This window comes from Zootoca vivipara, chromosome 3, assembly GCF_963506605.1.
Source record: "Zootoca vivipara chromosome 3, rZooViv1.1, whole genome shotgun sequence".
Classification (NCBI taxonomy): domain Eukaryota; kingdom Metazoa; phylum Chordata; class Lepidosauria; order Squamata; family Lacertidae; genus Zootoca; species Zootoca vivipara.
In genome coordinates, this window is record NC_083278.1 from 37,773,734 (window position 1) to 37,796,804 (window position 23,071).

Sequence of the window (23,071 nt, forward strand, 5' to 3'; positions counted from 1 at the left end):
ACAGTCAATGGCAGCAAGGGATGGGGGGAAATGCACACAAGATAGGAGAGGTTCAAGGAGAAATAATGCCACCTTGCCATGGTTTGTTTTAGAGGACAATCCTATTTATGTCTACAAAGTAATAAATCCTTCTGAGTTCAGGGGAGTCACTCCAAGATAAATATGTACAGAACTTAAAGGGGGAAACAGAAGAGACATACCCGTAGTTCTATCTTATGCCATGGCTGTTTCTTGGGATTAATGCTATATATTTTATTCTTCTTTGCCATTAAAACATACGCTTCATGGCCTTGTCGGAAATAGTATACCTTAAGAAAAGAACAGAGACTTTTAAAAAATGCCACCTGACTTGATGTGTGAAGAAGTTGGTGATTCAAAAACATTAAATGTCTAGAGATATTTTTCTTGATATTCTTTTCTTTTTAAAACTTGGGAAGTCCATTTACCCAGCTGCATAACGCATACTTAAATATCAGAGAACATGCAATTTGTCATTTCTACTTCCTGACCAGCGGCCCCCTCTTCCCTTACCTCATTTTCACTGTTCCAGTCATGTCCTCTGCTACAATTCTATTTCTCCTCCCGCTAGCCTTTTCCTTTTTAAACACAACAGTCAGACAGCATTCCATGGCTACTGAGCATGCTCCTCTATCACTGGGGGTTTTGATGGTGGGGGTCCTTTAAGAATCTACCCCCCTATATGATTCTTTGCACTTCTGCAGACATAGGGATTCCTCCAAGCCTGCTGCTACTTCTGCAGGAGTGGTGCTGTTTTAACTATCTAAGCCACTGTACTCACACCTGAATATAAACACAGAGAACAAGTATGGCTCTGCAACAAAGTGTTATAGCGTGGCAAATTCTGTTAAGGGTTCCAGCTACTGCATTCCACTCTCTCCCCTCTCATTTTTATTCCACAACATTCACGTAGAATTCCATGGGCACAAAATATACTGCTCTTATTGGGCTACTTTTGTTTTTACCATCCACGGGTTATGTGGGGTAGACAACTGGCGCCCAATCCCAGCAACATTAAAAACTCAAGAGTTTTTCATAAATGTCCAGAGGCAGCTCTCTTCCATCCCTGAGGACATTTAAAATTAGCTTTTCAGTATGAACCATAAATAGCCTGTGTAAACAATGGGACAGTGAAATGGTTCTCTCTACCCTTTTCATATATGTGTTTTTTCCTTCTATCCTCTCCTGACAGCAATTCTGTTCTATTATTTCTCTCCCTCCCACCCCCTCATCTTCTTTCTTCCTCCATCTCTGTTCCAGGGGCACTTTCCATTGTGTTGCCCCCCTCCCCGGGCCAACCCCCCCCCACAACTCCATTATTTTCTTTGCACTTCTGCAAACCTCAGGGTTACCCCAATTCTGCTGCTGCCATCCCTTTTGTGCACAATTGATGCCTAGACAGAGCACAGCATAAAGGGGGGGGATTTTATTTATGTACCTCATCTCCCATTTGTGGTACAAATGGACATCGGCGAGGAACAAGGTCTGTGATCCACACAGAAGGCAGCCAATCTTCCAATGTCAAGCCATTTTCTGCCAACACTCCCACAGCCAACCTCTAAAAGAAACCCCCCCAATAAATCCAAATTAATCTCTAGCATTTTTTATTTTATTTTTTAAAAAACTGCATTTACTGAAAAATATATTTTATTTGAAATATTTTGGTTAGCCATCCTGGGGTAAAAAACGAAATAGGAGAATGTTTGTAACACCCCTTGCCTACATAGGACTCCCACCACAGGTCCTGCTTCTTATGCTAGATTGTGATAGAACTCTGGAAATGAAAGATTGTGTATGTACTAGCACAGGCATCCCCAAACTCTGGCCCTCCAGATGTTTTAGACTACAATTCCCATCATTCCTGACCACTGGTCCTGTTAGCTAGGGATCATGGGAGTTGTAGGCCAAAACATCTGGAGGGCCACAGTTTGGGGGTGCCTGTACTAGCACATCTGTTCCCATGTGTGCATGGAGGGACCATGGGAAGGCACAAGTGGGTGGGTGCTTTGTGGGAAGCCACATATTGCACTACTGTAAGGCAACTCAACCACTTCCGCTATACCTCAATTTGCAGTTCATTTGCTTCATCCCATTGATCCACTGGTTGCCACTAAGAATTGACCCAGACTCTATCTGCATAATTTAGCTCTGTTGCAAGATTCAGTTCTCATTATGATTCTAAGCATAATGGAACCCTGGGAGCTAACTTTTTTCAATGGGTGGATATATAGAATAGTGCAGGGATGAAGAAACAGCTCTCTGTAATACAGAGAGAATCTTCTTATTGCATACAAACTGTTATTTACTGAATCTGTATTTTCTAACTATCAGGTCTGAAATAAATTCAATTGTGTGATTTGGGAAACTACCCAAAATGTTTTTCATTAATTTAAAAAATGTCCAAATGCAACGCTGCTCTAGCTACACTGTTCTCTGTCACACCACACAGCCATTAACAGCAACTACAGTCTGGAAAGGATTCCAGGAGGGAGAGGGAGAAAGGGAAAGCCTATGTTAAGTGGCTGATCCTTTTCCAGCTCAGCTGCTTGTTTGTTTGTTTTAAGTATATGGTTTTCAATGTGTCCATTCCTTTTCCTTAATGTTTGGAGTTGCTTTGAGGAATACAGTTGGAAAGTAGAAAACAAGTCTATTAGAATCTAAACGCACAGTATCAAAATTTTCTACAAGCTTGAATTTACCTTGGTTGTGCTTACATCCACATTATTAAAATAAAGCCTAATTGAGGTCTTCAAAGTAAATTTTCAGAAATCTGCTCTGGGATTGGGAAGCCCTAATGAACAGTGTGGGATATGGTACAGAGGGCTACAGACAGAGAAGGGGTTTGACAGAAATGTCAACTTAAGATCCAAACCATTATCTGGAAAAGCCCTACAAAGTAGTAGAAAACACAGAAGCAATACAGGAATACAACCAAGGTTGTTGTTGTTCCAAGTCCCCAAACAGCTTTTATGTGGCTGTCCTCTATGACAATGGATTAACATAAAAGCATTTCACAGGTGAATGATTAAAAAAACACCAAAGTGCATTCAAAATGCACAAGGAGGACAGCTACCATCACTACATTTAATCTGAATGAAAGTCACACTGCCTGGGAACAAAACTACTCTACTAATGGGTTGGATCAAAGAGATTCTCTTCTGTTGATGAAAGGATTCCTTTCCTGTGTATTTAACACATGCAAGACTTCAAAACTCTTGCAAAGTAAAAAAGAAAGTAGCACGTTCAAGTTCATAAACATGTAAGTACATTAATGTAGTGTGGTGGGTGCCTAAAAATTATAACTGCCATTCATAGGGATCAATACTGACGACAATTAAAGTAACATTACTGCTAATCAGAAGAATGTTTATACTGTATTAGCTAATATTCTACTACTATAATACAACCTTTTGCTTTCTCTCTTTGGGTTTCCTTTTCTTTGGTGATGTTGGACCGTCTTTGTATTCAGTATCTTTTTTTCTTTCCTTTCTGATTTGCTTTTGCCTCTGTTTTTCAGGACCTTCCTCATCTTCTGAGCTGCTTTCTGCTTTCTTAGTCTTAATTTTAGGAACTTTCTTTGGTGGTTGCAGATTAATTCCAGCATCTGCTGTCCAGTCCGAATAATCACTAGAATAGTCACTAGAAGAAAGAACAAGCCAATACTAAATTCATGCAATTCATCCAGCTAGGATTTAAAATCTAGAGAGCTATGCTAAGAAGATTTAAGTGTTTCCTACCCCACCTTTACTAGAACTAGAATTGATTGAATCTACATGCATTTCCTGAATGAATTGCTAAGGGATGAACAGATGGGATTTCATAAAACATAATCCTAAGCATAAAAACAGGTATACAAGAGCAGAATGTATTTTTAAAAAATAAAAACTACCAAATTATGAAACTTTCCTTAAATATTCCAATTAACACATATTTAATCTTGTTTCTAATACAGCAGTTAGCTTTGGATCCCAATTACAAATATAAGCTTGAAAATATAGGTTAATGCTACTTATATTTAACATTTACTGTACTTAAAGTAACATTTCTAATGTTTTAAAATTTCCTGTTTTCTAGTTTATACTAACCAGGTTTAGGTTACCATTCTGTGTAACACATGAAATCAGTCACTTGCAAAAATGGAGAACTACTTTTCCAATCTCGTTAAATATACTTCTGCAATTAAATATTTAAGAATAATTGTCCTACTGAACGCCTCAAAAAATAGACCCACGAAGTACTGCTTTTAATCACTGTTACACTGCCTCTTCTGTTATTTAAATTTTTTCATTTTGTGCATTGGCTCAACAATGCTTTGCCTTTATCTAGTGACCCATGTATACAGACTTTGCAAAAATATCAATACAGAATATTTTTGACAAATTTCCAGCTCCTTCATTTACTTAAACTAAAGTTTCCCTCTAGACCAAAATATATTTATGCATGTTTCTTCAATGTCTATCTTAAACTATTCAAACTAGAGGAAATCAACTCTCAATGTTCAACTTTTGCTTTAGCTTAGACCAGAAAATCTTATAGACTATAGCTGGGACCTAGAAACACTTGAACTATATATGCAAGGGATATAGGACTGCTACCCTAGAGCATCTCACTACCTTGAAAGTGGGTTTTGATGTATGGAAGAGACTGGTGCTTAAAAGGGGAGGACGAAAATCCCCTGTGCATGTACAGCAGCTTGGATACAAGGCTAAGTATTTTCTGTTCTCTTTCTTTTCCCTTTTTTTTGCATTCCATAACTGTTAATCCATCTTTTCTTAATCTCATTGTTTTTATTTTTTTCCTTTTTAAATTTCTTTCTTTCCTTTATGCTATATAGAGAGTGCACACACAGGCATTTAACAGCCTTTATGGACCTTTATATTCAGTCTCTTACCTAGAACTGCCATCACTGTGCCATGCTTTCCTCTCATCTTCAGATGTTCTGCCATTTGCAACAACTACTTCTCCCTCCTAAGAGCAAGGGAATATAATGTTTGTTTATAGCAAGTAATACATACTAGAATATAATATCTATCCACATAAACAACATAATATAAACATTATATATATATATATATATATATATATATATATATATATATAATGTGTGTCCAATAATATTTCTTCTAATAAATATTAGTTGGGTTGGGTCTAGACTTGCCCCCCATGAGCAAAGGGCTCCTTCTGTTCACAAAGGCAGAATCAGCTTCCAGCAGAGGTCCCTTTGTTGTAGATTCCTCTCCAATTTTCATCTACTGCTCCCTGCACTCCCCCACCCACATGCTGTTTCCTGGTAGAGGGGTCTGGCTGCCTGGCATGATGAACAGAAGCCCTCCACACTGCAGCACTGCCTTGCTAAAGCAAGTATGTCAATTTTGATGTATACTTAAATGTCACACAAAAATTTTGACCCACCACCAACATAAATTTGAATGAATGCTACTGTGACCGTCCCATAAAATATAATTCAGTGTCTTACTTCTGAGGAACTGCTTCCTTTTTCCGCATCTTCATTTGGCCTGGCAGTTTCTTCCAATGCAAATCTAGTACGGTAGTTATGCTGGTTGGCCTGTTGCTTTTTTGAATCACCAACATCTAATAGATGATCATGAGAATGATTCTAGGAAGACATGAAATAGCCATTACAAGAAGATACACAAGAAGTCACTGTTCCCAAATTATTTTTGATGAACGATCTTAACATGTAGATTGAATTTTTAAAAAAGATTTAACTTTATATGGTTTTTATGATATAGAAGATTGGGATGAAGCAACTGCAACATTTTATCTAAGTATACAAAAGTAGGGTTCTGCTTGTAGCAACTGATCCAGTTCACATACTGCTACAATGTCCTAGGGCATGTTGAATTTTTCATTTTTCAAATTCAAAAAATGAGTGGTACTAAAAAGTGGTAACACAACTTGGGAATTCAAAAATGTTTTGTTTAAATTAATATAATTTAGTTTTGCTTGGTAAGTAAAATGTGTGTAGAATTACACAGAAATCAGTAAAAATAATTTCCAAGTACTTGCAGTTATATATTAATATTATTCAGCGTTCACATTTAGCTTACATTTTCAGAAAGTAAAATTAAAATTATTTGGTTTTCCAAAAGCAATTTATGTGCTGAATTCCTCACACCCAAAAGCATATTTTAAAGACGCCCTCATAGAAGAAATTTCGCAAAAAAAAAATCACCCCTAAAAAGCCATGCCCTACTATCCCATATACCCTCAGCTTTCCATAAGATCTGCCTTGATATGGTTGAAATCCTGTTCTAAATCATATCAGACTTCTATCCCAATTATATTTGAGTCTTCTCAGCAATAATTCCTACTGATGGCAATGAGGCTTAGTTGCAAGAAATTCTGTTTAGGGCTGCATCCTTCATGAGGGATTACATTAGAGACAATGGTTCACTGCTTACCTTAGGTAAAGATGGTATTTTATTCTCTCTAGGAACATGAGCAATAATGTGTTTTCTTTTCTCTTCTGACATGTATAACTTGATTTCTTCTTCTCCCTTTGCTGTTCTCCATTCCTCCTGCCTACTACAAAAGAGAAATTTAGATACTAATGTGCACGTTATTTTACAGTATAATTCTACATACGGTAGAATTACAAGGTCCATGGCAATTCCTGAAGAAGAGGCCATGTGCCCACACACTTCAATATGTTCTATGTTTGACAACGTAGGACTCCAAAGTAGTTATACCAACATAAATCAAAAACTCCTTCTGCAGTTTTAAAATAGCATACCAAAAATTTTAATCCCCTCAAAAGGTGAAAAAGATGATAGATCTGTACACACATTTATTCATATTCACAAAACTGAACAATTTTGTAATGAACATTTTAGAGTTCTAAAATGTTCTGTCCAAAGAATGCACACCCACTTCTGGCTCACAGAATTAACCCATATTTTAAAATTAACCCATATTTTAAAAACAGGTGATTTTTCCCTGTGTCATAAAGATGAACTTTTAACAGTACCGTAGAACATCTCTTTCTGCAACATTGAATAGATACTGTAAAAGATAAAGAATGATTAATTCAAGGCTAGATGTTCAGGACTCTAATGGTATAGATTCTCCAGAACCAACATGGGTGGTAGTTTTTTGTTTTAAAGGTGACCACTAAGGACATAATAGATATACTCCGGGCACAGCAAGTGAAAGAAGAGATTCTGTATCATCAGCCAATCCTCCCATAATAAATTTGGAAACACTGCTTGTTATATGGATTTAAAGAAAAGCAAAAGCATCCTGTGGAGACTGATACCAGTTTGGGGCTTTTAAATGAAATATGTACAAATAACTTCCAAGGAAAGCCTAGCTATTCAAACTTAGCAACTTGATACCAAGATACTTGAATTTACCTAGCTACTCCTGTTGACAGCTCTGGCACCACAACCCTTCGACTCCATGCCACTAGGTCTCTCTCAGTAGCTATCTCACTTCTTGGTGCATTGCTATGCATCTGCCGCACTCCTTCAATTTGTCCACTGCGTCTTAACCCCACATTTGGTGGTGAATGTACCTCAGAGGTAGAGTTTACAGAGCCTTTGAAATGAAAAACAATATTTTCAGATACAGGTAGGTAGCCGTGTTGGTCTGAGTCGAAGCAAAATAAAAAAATTCCTTCAGTAGCACCTTAAAGACCAACTAAGTTTATATTTTGGTATGAGCTTTCGTGTGCATGCACACTTCTTCAGATAAGTGTGCAGGTATCTGAAGAAGTGTGCATGCACACGAAAGCTCATACCAAAATATAAACTTAGTTGGTCTTTAAGGTGCTACTGAAGGAATTTTTTTAATATTTTCAGAGACAGTTCTAAGGGAATCTGATGCATAAAATTAATGGCTTAGATTGAACCTAATTCCTGTGAACAAACTCACTCACAGCATGTTACTGCTGGCAGAAAGGGGGATTTTCACAATTTCCCCATCTCCCCATGGTCCGGCTCAAAAGTTGGCTCCAGAGAGTTAGGGAACCCCCCCAGAACAGTGTGAAAAGTGGCACTGAAAGCCGTAGAATCAGGAAAAATCACCTTCCCAGCTCCAAGAGCCTTTGCTGAAACTGAACCCCTTCCACAGACAGAATATTTGTTCTGTTCACAGAAATACAACTCAGGATCTCAAGCAAGGTAATTAATTACAGGTAGATTAAAAATACAATTTCTAAATATAGTTTGGTAGCCTGGCAATCCGAATTAACCACCCTTATAAAGCACTACTGTAAGTCCACTATATTCAACTACTTACGGCTGTAAACTGTAAAATGGGTGCCACTATTGCCTTCTTCAGGTGTTACAATGATTGAAGTGAACACATGGAGGGAGCTAGCAGAAATTAGCACCCTACTTCTACTGCCCCCTCTAGAGGGTGAAAATCTGATGCAGGGAACCTGCTGTACTATTCTGTATTACTCTTGTACAAGGAGGCTCCCCACACAATGCAACTTCTGATTTTCCAGGGATCTATAATGCATGGGGAACCTTCGTGAGCAGAAGGCTCCCTGCTGCAAACAGTCACCTTTCGCAAGATGCTGTGTAACCAAAATGGCAACACAGCATAAAACTTGAGTATTCATCCCCACTGCCCTCCTTGTGAGTTCGCTCCACTCCTTATTTTAATGTCTGAAGACAGCTTATGTAACTCCCTTAAGCTTTCCTGCTAGTTGCAATTTGATGAAGTTCCCTGGTTTAAAAACAAATGCATTTATTACTGGAAAGTGATGAAAGGCATTATTATTGTGCTCAAGTGCCCCCTTTCCACAAATGTGATACAGCATACGGAAAGGAGGCAAGTCAGATTCTGCTTATTTGGCTATTTAAATAAAGAGTTATTTTACCCCTGCCAACTCTGTTAGTGTTGCTAGTTCCAGCCTCTCCTGATTGCCTTTGATCTTGCTCTTGTTGAAGTCTCTGTATCATGCTGTCCAAGGGGCTAACTTGCTGACTCAAAACCTGGTTCAGTCCTATGAAAAGCAGAATTTGAATTTAGTTCTTCAGATGATCCATAATTTCTCAATAAGTATTAGAAGTACTGGAATATTAGCAAGTGATTCCCCTTTGCATTAAAGCTAGCTGGAGGTTATGAATGTGAAATTGCCCCTTTATTAGTGATCATTAAGAGAGCATAAATAACGCTGAAAAACCATTAACATGATCTCACTGATTTTCCCATATGCACACCACTCTGTGAATTTAGTCTGGTAACAGTGCTAAGACATCTTCCTTGGAAATCCTGTTGAATACTGCATACTCAAATAAAACTTCAAAGGCCCATGCCAAGTTGAAGTTGTTGATACCTGAAGAAGTTACCCCCATCTGGGGAATAAGTTGCTCCTCTCTACAATTTTCACGTCCTGGAACTAATCTCTGGTATCTTGATGGATGAGGGTTACCATCAACATCAACTAAAAATGGTGGAGGCATGAGGTGAGGTGCTTGTTGTGTCTGTTCATCCAACACAAAGTTGTTGGCATCACGGATGAGAGGCCGATAATCACTGTGAAAGAACATCTGATCTGCTATCTGTAAATAAATCAAATTTTAAATTATAGACAAAACTAGTATTCCATTGTTATTTGCAGCTCTTTCCTATTATTATTTTAAGAGTCAACTGCAGAAGAGCCATAAAGCACTAGCAAGCTATAGAAACACTTGTGTTCTTTAGGTACAAATAGGAAAAGCTATTTAAATAGGAAAAGCTATGTAAATGCAGGAATATCTGGATATAAACCAGAGTCAGTTTAGATGGCCATGATAAGTTACAGATCAGGGGTCAGCAAACCTTTGCAGCAGGGGGCCGGTCCATTGTCCCTCAGACCTTGTGGGGGGCCGGACTATGGTTTTTTGTTTTTGTTTTTTTAAAAAATGAACGAATTCCTATGCCCCACAAATAATCCAGAGATGCATTCTAAATAAAAGCACACATTCTACTCATGTAAAAAAACGTTGATTCCTGGACCATCCGCAGGCCGGATTTAGAAGGCGATTGGGCCAGATCCTGCCCTCAGGCCTTAGTTTGCCTACCCATGTTCTAGATCCTGTACAAAAGCTACAACTGAAACAAATTTAAGCTGATTTCTGCACGATACCTTGTCATATTTGCTACTGGAGCCAAATCCAAAGATCAGAAGATGACCGTGAGAGTCTGTACAGGCAAAATGCTGGCCATCAGGAGAACACTTGCAGTCAAAGACTGCCCCATGTCCTTGTCCTTCAATCTAAAATACAACAACACACAATATCAACAAACTTCTAACCAAAATTATCATATTCTTTTCAAACACATGACAAACCTATTTTTAAAAGGAAATATGCTGTTAGATGAAAATTACATTCAGCAGTTTATTTTTTTATATCACTTGTAAGCAAAGTCAGATATACCATTAATTAAACAATACTACATTTCCTATCTTCTGACATTTTAAGAAAAAATATAAGGTTACTCAACTAAGTTTACACTGTCTTTCATATAGTTATTCTTAAGGAGGATATACAGTTTCCTCCACTATATTTTCAATAAAGACAAAGCTGTAATCCTAATATTCTATTGCTAGGAAGCGAGTCTCATTTGAAGATACTTCTGAGTAAACATGTTTAGGATCAGGCTATTAATGTAACTATCATTAAAAGCTGCAATCAAAATTAGTTTACAACATGGGAACAGAAGTATTTGACAGTTGCCCTTTGGTCTCATCTCATGACTAAGTGCTAAATTAGTTCTTGGCCTTCTTGCAAACCACAATGAATTTTGTATATTTAAATCACTTGCCCAATTGTTGCCACTGCAATAAGGATATTTGAACGAGTTGCTTTTTACTTTCAACCTGAACACTGTATTTGATTGATTGCAACTCATATAACGAACTGCAAATATTTTTAAAAAGAATTTACCTGATACTCATTTTCAGGTTTTCCACTTCCATTAATCCAGAACAAATGGGTTTTTGTTTTTCCCTGAAACCTGTCAACCAAGCACAGGTGACCAATCACCACTCTGAACTTTCATGCCCTATGTACTCTACCAATATTCCCAGTTGCAAAATAATTTCCGTGGTACTTAAGAGCAAAACACTAACCATGGCAAGGCAAGTGAGGAAATGGGGTTCCCTTCCACAAATAAGAGCTAGCTGAACCTTGCATTCTCTGAAGAAAGAGAATGATAAATAGTCCTATTTCTCATCAAGAAAATAAGGTACAGAGATTGTCTTGATTCGTGTATACAGCATAGCGGGCCCAGATATTATGGTGTAACTCCATGCTCTTCAAAATTCTAGATGTGCTTCTGGATCAGCAAACAAGAAGTCATAGTAATAAACATATTACTTGACAGTAAATTCCATTTAGTTCAAATAGAATTTACTTCCAAACAACAGGACCAAGGAGTAGAAGAAAAGCATTTACTATTCTATCATAAAAAGGAGTTAAAGAAGGGGTTGTTTAAGAGGATAAGCAACCTTTATTAAAGATAGCTACATAAATTTTGTATCAACTCAAGCTCTAAATGGCACAATTTTTAGTCTTTGATATCAAAGGGAAAGGAGGTTGGACCCTTTGTATCATGGGAAGGGAGGAAGTTATACAGCACAAGCTCAAAAATGCATTTGTGCTAACAATGCCTTTGATGGATACAGCCTTGTATCTCACATCAGTTGCTATTCGAACGTTCAATGCTATAAGACTTACAAGTTTGTCTACAAATTCATTAAACAGAATTAGTTTACTTAGAAAAGTCATCTGACTACCAGTTTAGTAGTTTTTCTTAACAGAACATTCAGAGCCTGATCCTATACATGTTTACTTGAAAGAAAGTCCTGATTTCAACAGGATTTAATCCCCAATAAGGGCAACCTAATTAATAGTGCAGGCTTAGGGTTGGAAAAGTGGCAGACGCTGAAAAGGTGTGCGGGAAGTACTGGACAACAGTAGAGATGTGAAATACTTAATTTTAAAATTAAGACTAGATTTTCAACAACCTGGATAGCCGTCTGCTACACTTAACAGCAAAATGGTGTGGGATAACCACAATTACTAACAGAAGCACCCTAAAAGATCACGAGGCAAGTCATTGGTTTGCACTGGCTCAGTTTTATCTATTCCTTTTATATAGCACTATCTTCAGCAAGAGACAACAACTGAAAAATGCAAGGGATTTACTGAATGAGCATGAGATGTGGAATAATCACGAGTATCACAAACCTTAATCTCTGCTTGATTTACAGTTTACAAGAACCCATTTGCTCTGAATTAGTAGATAGTATCATACTATCCAAAGAGAGTCTAGGCAAAAAGAATTCAATTATAACATTTCAATAAATCTCAAGTGCTCTTTTAAAGTTGGATTTCACCATAGAGTTTAGAAATGAGCAATATTAGCATGAGAAGAATTCCCCTAATTGTCATGTGCAGTAACTGTATACAAATAATGTTCCTGTTACAAGGGATAAAGGAAGTGGTCCTAATTCCTTCATACAGCAAGTTTATAGCTATTGGCAAACAATAACTGTTCTAGGCAACTGGACCACAGCCACATTCAGATGATCATACTTCTGCTAAATAAACGAAGATATCCACAAACCCTTTGTCAGTGTACACAGCCCTTTCTTGCAAGCCATAATTAAACCAGGAAATACATAAACAATAATTGCTTCTTGCTTTGCCTGAACTGGGAAACTATGACCACCAGTTTCAGAACAAGCCAGGATCTTAAAGCATGTTCTGAATTTGATTTATGATCCTGGTTTGTTCCAAAGCTGGTAACCACCATTTCCCAGTTTGCACAGAACAGAAAACTATGTTTAGCATCTGTTTTGCATTCAGGCACAGCAAGAAGGGAAGAGCACGTGAGCATGACCAAAAGGCTAATTTGTATCTTGGTCCATTGAGCAGGTAAGCATCTTGGTGAGCTTCTTTGTTCATCTGGTACAGTCGTACCAGGAGCTTTATGCAGCCAATCAGAAGCCATGCTTTGGAAGTCGAACCGACTTCCGGAACGGATTCCATTCGACTTCCCAGGTACAACTGTATATACCTTCTTGGTATGCCTGAATGCAATGAATGGCATGAGACCAACTCATTTCAACATGCTATCTTGTACACTACATTTCCATTTGCAAGATTGGACAGAGGCCCAGTTTACTTAATGATATCAGGAAAATAAGCTGTGGCTCCCTCCTCTTTGCACTCCTGACTTCCAATATCATATGAAATGTTTCCTGTTACACCTCAACTCAGAAACACTGGTTTAATTTCTGCTTAATGACCTAGATATAGCACCATGTCACCAACATCAATCTGCACAGTTGTGCTGTTACATGTGATCATCACCAGCAATGCAGCCCCCTAAACCTCTATAAACTCCGCCAGGGGATACTGTTCTTCATTCTCTTTCTATAAAAGAAATTTACCGTAATCTAATCTTTCAAGTCATTTTCAAGGTGTCCTAAATTACTTAAGTTTGCCCAAACCTGATCCAACTATGGACCAGATTTGGACAGACTAGTGATGGACTGACACAACATCATCAAACAATGCTGACTCAAAAAAATTCTAAACTTTACCCAAATGTATTCCTCAAGTGATGAATAGGAGCTCTAGCTGAGATGTAACTGATAATGAATAAGGTGGATCTACACCATATTCTTGGTTTCAGATTTAACTTGACTAAGCAGCAATTAGTTTTTAAATCACCTAATCTAACATTAATAAGGCTAGAAAAATGTAAAGTATCAACACACTAGTGTTTACATTACTAATCTGTCTGTATTATGTATGCATCTATAATAAGTATATACCACATACTTGATTTCAATTGTTAAAGGCAAAATGAGCTTCTATAACACCCTTTTTAATATAAGTAACCAAATTATTTACCATGTTGAAGTAAGATCGGATCTTTACTCCCTTTGTCAAATCCCATACTATGACATTTCCATCATGGCCAGCAGAGAAGAGAACTCTAGGATCAAAAGGGTGACTCTCAAGTACAAATACCTCATCCTCGTGACCCTGATTTTTAAAAAAGAATAGAAAACAAATTAACTCAACTGTACATGTTAAATCCAATTATTTAACATGTAGTAAGTTCCAAGCATTCCCTTAGCCAAATCCCATACAATGACATTTTCATCATGGGCATGATGAGATTACTTTCCATTTCAAAGAATCCTGATTTAGCATTACGTAAAAACCAGGAATCCTGTTATAAAGTTGGCTTGTTAAGCAACTAATAATAGATTCTTATCTATTATTATTAAATCCAATTTTTTTGAAACTGTGTGTGAACTCAGAAGCAGTTTTCTTCCTGGCCATACAGAAAGTGGATGAAATAGAGAGGCACTCACTGAAGCTCAACTACATAGCACTAAACCATAGTTTAGTATTACATGCAAACCAGCCCATTAGGATCTATAATATTTCCAACACTTCCACCCTCCAAAAATTTGTTCTCCTATCTTGCATGATCAATATTTTAAACTATCTGAAACGATTAAAAAAATTATATACAGCAGAAGAATTTCAGTAGGAAGGCACAGCAATGAAAGAGGAACGTTAATTTACTTACCATAAGGACATGAATAAGTTGCCCAGTAAAAGAATTCCAGACTTTCAAAGTCATGTTATTAACTGCAGTAATAACAGAGTTGTCATGACGGTCCCAAGCCACCATTGTAACTTTCAGCTTTGTGATTTTGTCTTCTACGCCTTGTAAAGTTTGTCTACAATTAATAAACAAAATAGCATATAAAAACGTTAATCAGAAACTATCAAAGAGTTTCAGGAGTGCAAAGATTATTTTTAGAGATTTGGTCAACTTGAAAGTTGTCATGATACTTTCACACAGTCACTAGGTAATAGATGCAAAGAGACTGCACAATAAAGTTGAACATTAAAAAAACACAGGTGGCTGGAAATTATCCTGAAAACTAGCATTCCAATGCATAAAATCCAACATTCTACTAACTTATCCTACAATATTCATTCTTCATTCCTTTTACATTCTTAGTTGAATCAGAACATTTGTCCACAATCCCTACCACTGTGGTATGGATGGAGTCCTCACTGATTTCTAAGTGGCATCACTTTTCCTGTCTCCCCTGCCCTTCCTTTCCTGTTTTGTTTAACAGACTCCTGGGAGCCAGTGTGGTGTAGTGGTTAAGAGTGGTGGATTCGTAATCTGGTGAACCGGGTTCGCTTCCCCACTCCTCCACACGCAGCTGCTGGGTGACCTTGGGCTAGTCACACTTCTCTCTGAAGTCTCTCAACCTCACTTACCTCAGAGAGTGTTTTTGTTGTGGGGAGGAAGGGAAAGAAGATTGTTAGCCACTTTGAGACTCCTTAGGGTAGTGATAAAGCGGGATATCAAATCCAAACTCTTCTTCTTCTAAATATTTCATGCCTCAGCTACTCCTAACCACATACAGTACTTAACTGACAGGTACAGTTTGACCTGGCAATTTTTTACCCAAGAAACTCTATAAGAAAATGCCCCATTTCAGTAACCACTTAATGTGTGAATGTCTATAAAAAGATGAAACTCTAAGATGACTAAGTAAATGTCTGAAGTTCATCTCTTTTTAGCACTAGGATGCACCCCTGAGATGTAGCTTCCTCTAAGAAATCCTGCAAATGATGGATGAGAGCCTTAATTGGTACCTGTTTCTTCCTTCTGCCTCATCCTAGAAAGCATCAGTTAATATATCCTGTGGAAGTTGGTCAAATGTTTACAGGAAGCCACAACATTCTCAACAACACTGTCACATTAGCAAGCACCTTCTTACTGAATTATGAAACTTTCTAGTGGTGGAAGTATAGACAGACTCTACTGACAGTGCAATGGACAGATCCGTCAAGATTGGTGAAGAATATGGTGGTGAAGGATCCGTGGCATCTACCATGGTGTCCTTATCTATTCCTACAAGCAACCACATTAAAATCATGGAAGCCAGAGCTAAAGTCAGGTCCAACAGAAACACTTCTGTATTGGAACTGATAGTTCCAGCAGTCGAAATAAACTTTCAATGAGCTTGACAGATGAAGCCCCCTGGGTGAATAGCTGCTGCCAAGATGCTCTTCGCAGAACCTAACTAGAACCTCTTCATTGCTAGAAATCTGATAACAAACCTTTAAATCTTTAAAGCTCTAAAGAGAAAGTATTGTAGAATCTCCCTGGTACTGCAGAATATCTCTGGCCATCATATTATCTCTATTGCTTGAACTGTGAGAAGGTAAATCAATGACCACCAGCATTCTGAGAAGTTCCAGTATTCCTTGGCCTGGGAAATACTAGAAACCTAGAGAGAGATGGATTTCACTGCCAGACCATAACTCCACTTAATCGATTCCAATACCCACCAGCTTCAGGTAAACTGTTCCCATCTGTAGCAGAAGTTCTAAAAACTAAAGTTTGCCTACATTGGTGCTCTCAGTGTATTTTGAGGTCTCACTGCAGAAGAGCTGGATCTGCAATGAAATTTGCAAAAAGCCCAAAAGGTCCCTGGCAGGACTGAAAGGAACTATGCAAGGATGAAAATAGCTCATTCCTTCTAAATGGGGATGAGAGGATTGAGCCTGTGAATTTCTGCACACGAACGCTGGGTACCCCTAAACCCCTTATTACAACAACAACAATCTTTATTACGGTCCATAGACCCATCAATTCGTTACCAAGCGATACACAGCTGGGACACCCCGCCCTCAAACCACTCAGACATCTTACTCAAATTCGGAGTAGGAAAGATTAGTTCTTGTGACCACCGATAACATTAGTAGGAAACATTAGTTCTTGTGACCACCTTATTACAGTAGATGATACCTAAACATAAATAAGACCAAAATGGCTTACCCTGCAGGCCGAGTAGCCATATCTAACAAAATACTCTTCCACTCTCTTTTCTTGAACATCCAGATGCGTGCTGTGCCATCACGACTTCCACTGACAAATCTAACAACGAGAAAAATGGCTTTTATTGTCTTCCACAAGCAAAACTTTTTTTGCAATGCTTTCTCTACAGATTTCACAAAAGATCATATTGCAATCTAGTAATACTTTTAAGTGCACTAGTCTATTTATGGTTTCTTGAATTCTTGACTAACAGCTTTAGATGGAATCTGCAGGACATACACAAAGTGCTGTGTAACGAGAACAATACTGCAATCCTATACATGCCTACTCAGAAGTAGACCAATGCTCAGTAAAGTCCAATGGATTTACTGGGACTTACTCCCAGAGAAATGTGTTTAGGATTGCAGCCCAACTTTTATTAACCAACAACCTGAGCCCAATGCCAAAGCTTCCAACCTATATAATCTGAAGCAGGGGAAGCAAATACTGGTGCCCTCTAGATGCTGTTGGACTACAGCTGCCATTGGATTCAGGCAGCACAGGTAATGGTCTGGCACCAAGCAAAAAAGGCACTAAAAAGAAAGAACTGCTGGATAACACAACTGGAAGAAAGGAAGTAAGTAGAGGCAGAACACAAGCCTACAGAACACAAGGTCAGGATTATGAAAGAGAGCTTTTTTATTAAAAAAACCTCACATGGGGATGGAGCAAATGTTTTTAAAAGCATTTTCCCCTCCCCAGTATATATTTTATCATCTAAGGGCTGCTGCACCTGCTCACTTTGTTGGCCAAACCCACGTATCCACCCCCGATCACCTTGCCAAAACAATCCTGTTAAAGGTAAAATAAAGGGACCCCTGACCATGAGGTCCAGTCATGACCAACTCTGCGGTTGCGGCATTCATCTCGCGTTATTGGCCGAGGGAGCCGGCGTTCAGCTTCCAGGTCATGTGGCCAGCATGACAAAGCCACTTCTGGCGAACCAGAGCAGCACACGGAAAAGCCGTTTACCTTCCCACTGTAGTGGTACCTATTTATCTACTTGCACTTTGACATGCTTTTGAACTGCTAGGTTGGCAGGAGCAGGGACCGAGCAACAGGAGCTCACCCCGTCGCGGGGATTCGAACTGCCGACCTTTTGACCGGCAAGCCCTAGGCTCTGTGGTTTAACCCACAGCGCCACCTGCGTCCCACTCCCCTCCTGTTACTCCTTATCAAAACCATTCTCCCCCTGCTCACCAGCACACACACCCTTTCAGCTTGCCAAATCCTTAGGCTATGGGTGGGAAATGATTTTGATTCCATAGGGGTCAAATTTGACAGGCATCCCTTATGATATACACAAATGGTTAAGTTGCTTACCGATTACTAGTGTTAGAAAACTGAATGCTGTCCACTTTGTCCTGTGTAAACAAGAAAAAAATTAACATCATGACTACAAGATGCCAAAGCACTTCAAACAAATAGCTAAGCAATTTTGAGGAGGTATTTACAGTATGAAACTCCAACTCTGATATCTTCTCTGGCTGACCTGATCCAAAGTAATAAACCCTAATGATGTGATCTGTACTTCCAGTGGCCAGAAACATTCCACCTAAAGAAAACAAAAAGTATCATCATCATCATCATCATCATCATATTCTATTTCTCAATTTGACAATCTTCCATCTCACTTCCAAAGGTCTGCTCCAGTGTACTGACCATTATGGACATGGCCAAAAAAAATCTCAACACCAAAACAATAGTACTTTTACTCAACCACTATCCAAATCTATATTGAGATTCAATGTTTCTATACATTTTCTAGTATTATTAGATACTTCACCTGAACACATATTTTAGCAATTAAATTTCATAGGCAGAAGAGGATAACGGTACAGGATATCATTTATGTATCATTTAAGAACATTGCCACTTAATGGGAAATCACAAGTCTTTCTCAGACACTGCTCTCCTTACAAGATTTCCTTCAACAAATCCTTTGCTTACTGTTTACAATTCAGACATCTAGAACTCAGCATCAGGATACTACTTAGCAAATTCTACTGCTACATTTTTAAAAGTTATGAATATGTCACTAATACAGGGTTTGAGAGGAGGAGCACTTTACCAGCACTAAAAGAAGAGCAGATCATTTGGACTCCAGGTCTTGGACGCTCTGTAAACTTTGTTGGTCTTGGACTGCAAGGTTAAAACACACAGTTAAAAGCATAAACAGAATCTAAGACAGCAACTGAATTAGTCAGTAGCTCATAAAGGTATTAATCTAAATGAGAAAGAAGGCAGCCTAAGAGAATAGGATGAACTCTATTTTAGTTAAGATATATTCTGTCACTGGAAGCTCAGGATGCCTCAGTGGCTAGAACTACCTGCAATTGGCTCAACAGCTACAGCTATTCCTAGACTGGGAAAGTTGAGCCCCAAAAGTTAAAGGATTGGTAACTTCAAGTCTCAGTGTGGGGTTTCCCATGTTCTTGATCCAAAAGCTGCAGCTAAAGCAGAACACTGCAGCAGGAATGAGACCTGTCAGCATATAGCACCTGTGTTCAGAGACCTGCACCAGTTGCCAATTTGCCAAGTTCAAGGTGTTACTGCTTTGCCAGGCCAAGTTCAAGGTGTTACTGCTAGTATATAAAGCCCTTAACAACTTGGGGCCAGTTTACCTGTGAGACCTCCTTATCCCATATACTCCTACTCAGCAGCTTCAATTTGCAGAACTGGCATAGTTACAGGTGTCACACAGTACCCACTTTGGAACTCCTTGGCTATTGGTATCAAGCATGCACCTTCACTGTACTCTTTGTACAAAACATTTTTGTTTAAATAAGTCTACCCAGATATTGACAATGCTGGTACATATTTTAATCTGTTTTTAATTTATTAGTGATCTCTGACAAATAGGTTGCATTCAGCAACCAACTCCATGCAATGTTATTATGGGGGGCAGGGGTGGGGGGGAGTTTTTTGGGGAAAAGATTGGCTTGGTTTTTTTCTTGCAGTACTTCACCAACTGCTTGTTATCAATCAGAGTCTCATTCATTTCATAATTGCAAAAATCACCATGCTGTGCATCAGAATCCAAGGTTTCATAAAATTATTATTATTATTATTATTATGCTTTATAATGATGGAAGTAGCTGGGTTTTTTTCTGATCCTAAATCTAGACACAAGCCCTAGGCCTGGACAACATGTAGGAAATCTTCTTTAATTATATTCCCTGGACAATATTGTAGGATTCAAATTAGGATAATGAAGCAAACTCCATTGTAACAGAAAAGCAAAATACAACCTTACCGAAGACAGGTTTTTATAACAGTATAAGTTTTAGTTCCTTTCACAGGGATCTGAACAGTACTTCTTAGTAATAAAATAAAGGCTGTGATGCATTAGAAACCACATCTCTGTGTTAGGTATTGTCAGTATTTTCCAGAGCCATGCCTTTTTATTTCTTTTTGAAAGGACTACAAAGTCATTTCATAAACTGTCTACTCTTTGCCTAGAGCTATTTCAAACTTTTCCCTGCACTACAGGTACATTGGTGTTTGTTGCAATAAATATGAAAGATGTGACAGGGAGACAAGTCTCCAAACACACAGTGGGTACATGCCCTAGAGCTACAGCCACATTGTGAATCCCAGGTATATATCCCAGGTACATTCTCCTAGTATTTCAATACACAAATCTAGAATCCCATTCTTTCTTATGCTCTAATATAGGAGAAAGGCAATCAAGGGTTACTAACATAAATCAGTGGCCTATTGAAGCCAGTTTCATTAAGAGTATTTCCTGTATAAGAACACATACTACAGTAGTTAAAAAACGTATTGATTTGTAATTAAATAGATCTGTCATACAGCATAGAAGCACTATCTAAAACCTATGCCCGTGCTACCTACCTACATTTTGCTCTATGAAAATGTAGACACTTATAACGAGGGTGGAGAACTGGATCTGGCCAAAGGGCTAGATTCTTATCTTCCTCCCTCATGGCCCAATTTGACAGGTGTCTAAGGCTGCCCATCTGTTAATCATCCAATGTCACAATGATGTGCAGTAGAGTCATTGATTTACCAAAGAGGTTACATTAGTAGCCTTAACATGGATGTTTACCTTCAGCTCAGACATTTTGAAACATTTTTATAATTAAAAAGATACTGTAACTGAAATTAGTAAAATAGTAAACAGAGTGTGTTTAAATGCTGCATCATCATTTCAAAAGTAGTAATGGAAGAAGACTTTTGAACCCTAACACAAGATTCGTGGCTTAGGCAGCAATCCTACACATATTTGACTAGAAGTTTAATTAAACTCAATGGGACTTGAATAAGAATAAACTGTAAGTCTATAATCCTAAGAACATCAACCAAGAAGCATGCCTCACTGAAGACAATGTAGGTTACTTATGAATGAACAGGCATAGGATTTTTCTGTTATGCTATTATGAATCCTCTGCTACTTTTCTGATACTGTATATAGAAAGCAATATAAATTAAAATATTGCCTTGAAGCATGGGAAGTCCTGAAAAAATTATAATTAGGAAAAAATATTTGGCTTATTTGATATGTATATGTATAATTTGGAATATTTAATGTGGTTTTATTTGACTGTTAAAGTGGAAAATTTAATAAAAATGATTTACACACAAAAAAGGATTTTTCTATTATGCTATTATGAATCTTCTGCTACTTTTTCCTGATATATAGAAAGCAATATAAATTATAATATTAGCACCGACACACACAGAAACAACCTAGGGCAGAATTCCTCTACTTCTCCTGTCCCCTTCAGCCCCCAATCCACACACAAAATCACCTCTGGAGAGTTTAGGGGGGGGGAGAATAAGAAATGCTCACCAGCACAGGAAAGTTTGAGGATATTGCACCAATCCTGACCCGACTTCAATGGCTGCCAATTAGTTTCTGGGAACAATTCAAACTGCCGGTTTTGACCTACACAGCCTTAAATGGCTCAGGACCACAATACCTTAAGGATCACCTCTTCCAACATGAACCGACCCAAATGCTGCAATCATCATCTGAAGCCCTTCTTTGTGTGTCTCCTCCGCAAAAGATCTGAAGGCTGACAACACAAGAATGGGCTTTTCCGCCAGTGGCTTCCTGTTTGTGGAATGCTCTCCCTAGGGAAGCTCCCCTGGTGCTAGGCAAAAACCTCCTTCTCCTAGGCCTTTGGCTATTTAAACAATCTATGACCTTTTAAACTGTGAGGGGGTATGGTTTTGTTTGTTATTATATAATGTATGTTTGTGCTTTCATTCTGTAAACCAGGGGTCCCCAAACTAAGGCCCGGGGGCCGGATACAGCCCAATCACCTTCTAAATCTGGCCCGCGGACGGTCCGGGAATCAGCATGTTCGTACATGAGTAGAAAGTGTTCTTTTATTTAAAATGCATCTCTTGGTTATTTGTCGGGCATATGAATTCATTCATATTTTTTTTCAAAATACACTCCGGCCCCCACAAGGTCTGTGGGACAGTAGACCAGCCCCCTACTAAAAAAGCTTGCTGACCCCTGCTGTAAACCGCCCTATGATCCTCAGGTGAAGGGGAGTATATAAATTTAAACAACAACAATAAAAGCCCATAACTTCCAAAAGCCACCCATTATCAACTGCAATGTTTAATTCCACAGTGTACTTAATACCATACAAGAGAGAAACTAACTTTATTTTAAGTGTACCAGCATCCCATAACCAAAAGCAAATAGTGCCATCTGCCCCAGTTGAAGACAGGTATCGCTTTGAGCCGCTGCATAGTGGTGAAAACTGCAAAACAAATAAAGCTATTTATAATTCTTGATTTTTAGCAAACAGTGAAAACAAGTGATCCAAATGATTCAGTATAAAGTGAAATTTCTATCATAATTACCACTTCTATAAAAAGTTACTTAATCAGCCACATGCATAAATCTATCAGAAAGCTCTTCACGGCAGGCAGAAGAACGCGCGCACACACACACAAAATCACAAATAATATTCCTTTTCCCCTGCCATTCTTTGTTCAGAACAGTTAAAACATATACTGTTTCTAACAGGAATGCAAAATAATCCACTTAACAATTCACACATAAGCATTTGTCTAGGCATTTGATATCTGACTGAGCAGCCCAAGGCCCTGCCTTGTTTAAGTCAAGTGTCATAGATATCCACAAGTGAGAAGGTAACATTAATAATGCTCAAAT

The 23,071-nt window shown here is 38.3% G+C and overlaps 1 protein-coding gene across 5 annotated transcripts in view; it reads right to left on the reverse strand.

Moving 5' to 3' along the window:
- PHIP (pleckstrin homology domain interacting protein) overlaps window positions 1–23,071 on the reverse strand; it is a 61,319-nt gene that overhangs the window by 18,676 nt on the left and 19,572 nt on the right. For 4 of the 5 annotated variants that reach the window (XM_035109559.2, XM_060272556.1, XM_060272555.1 and 1 more), the window contains exons 9-25: window positions 22,555–22,655; window positions 18,983–19,053; window positions 18,366–18,466; window positions 18,235–18,275; window positions 16,873–16,971; window positions 14,593–14,746; window positions 13,902–14,036; window positions 10,121–10,249; window positions 9,329–9,554; window positions 8,870–8,995; window positions 7,395–7,578; window positions 6,444–6,567; window positions 5,495–5,635; window positions 4,910–4,986; window positions 3,426–3,657; window positions 1,457–1,576; window positions 201–308 (exon numbers count right to left, since the gene is read on the reverse strand). In XM_035109559.2, the coding sequence (XP_034965450.2) occupies window positions 201–308; window positions 1,457–1,576; window positions 3,426–3,657; window positions 4,910–4,986; window positions 5,495–5,635; window positions 6,444–6,567; window positions 7,395–7,578; window positions 8,870–8,995; window positions 9,329–9,554; window positions 10,121–10,249; window positions 13,902–14,036; window positions 14,593–14,746; window positions 16,873–16,971; window positions 18,235–18,275; window positions 18,366–18,466; window positions 18,983–19,053; window positions 22,555–22,655 (2,169 nt within the window). The remainder of the gene's footprint in view (window positions 1–200; window positions 309–1,456; window positions 1,577–3,425; window positions 3,658–4,909; window positions 4,987–5,494; window positions 5,636–6,443; window positions 6,568–7,394; window positions 7,579–8,869; window positions 8,996–9,328; window positions 9,555–10,120; window positions 10,250–13,901; window positions 14,037–14,592; window positions 14,747–16,872; window positions 16,972–18,234; window positions 18,276–18,365; window positions 18,467–18,982; window positions 19,054–22,554; window positions 22,656–23,071) is intronic. The other variant, XM_035109557.2, reaches the window with a different exon arrangement.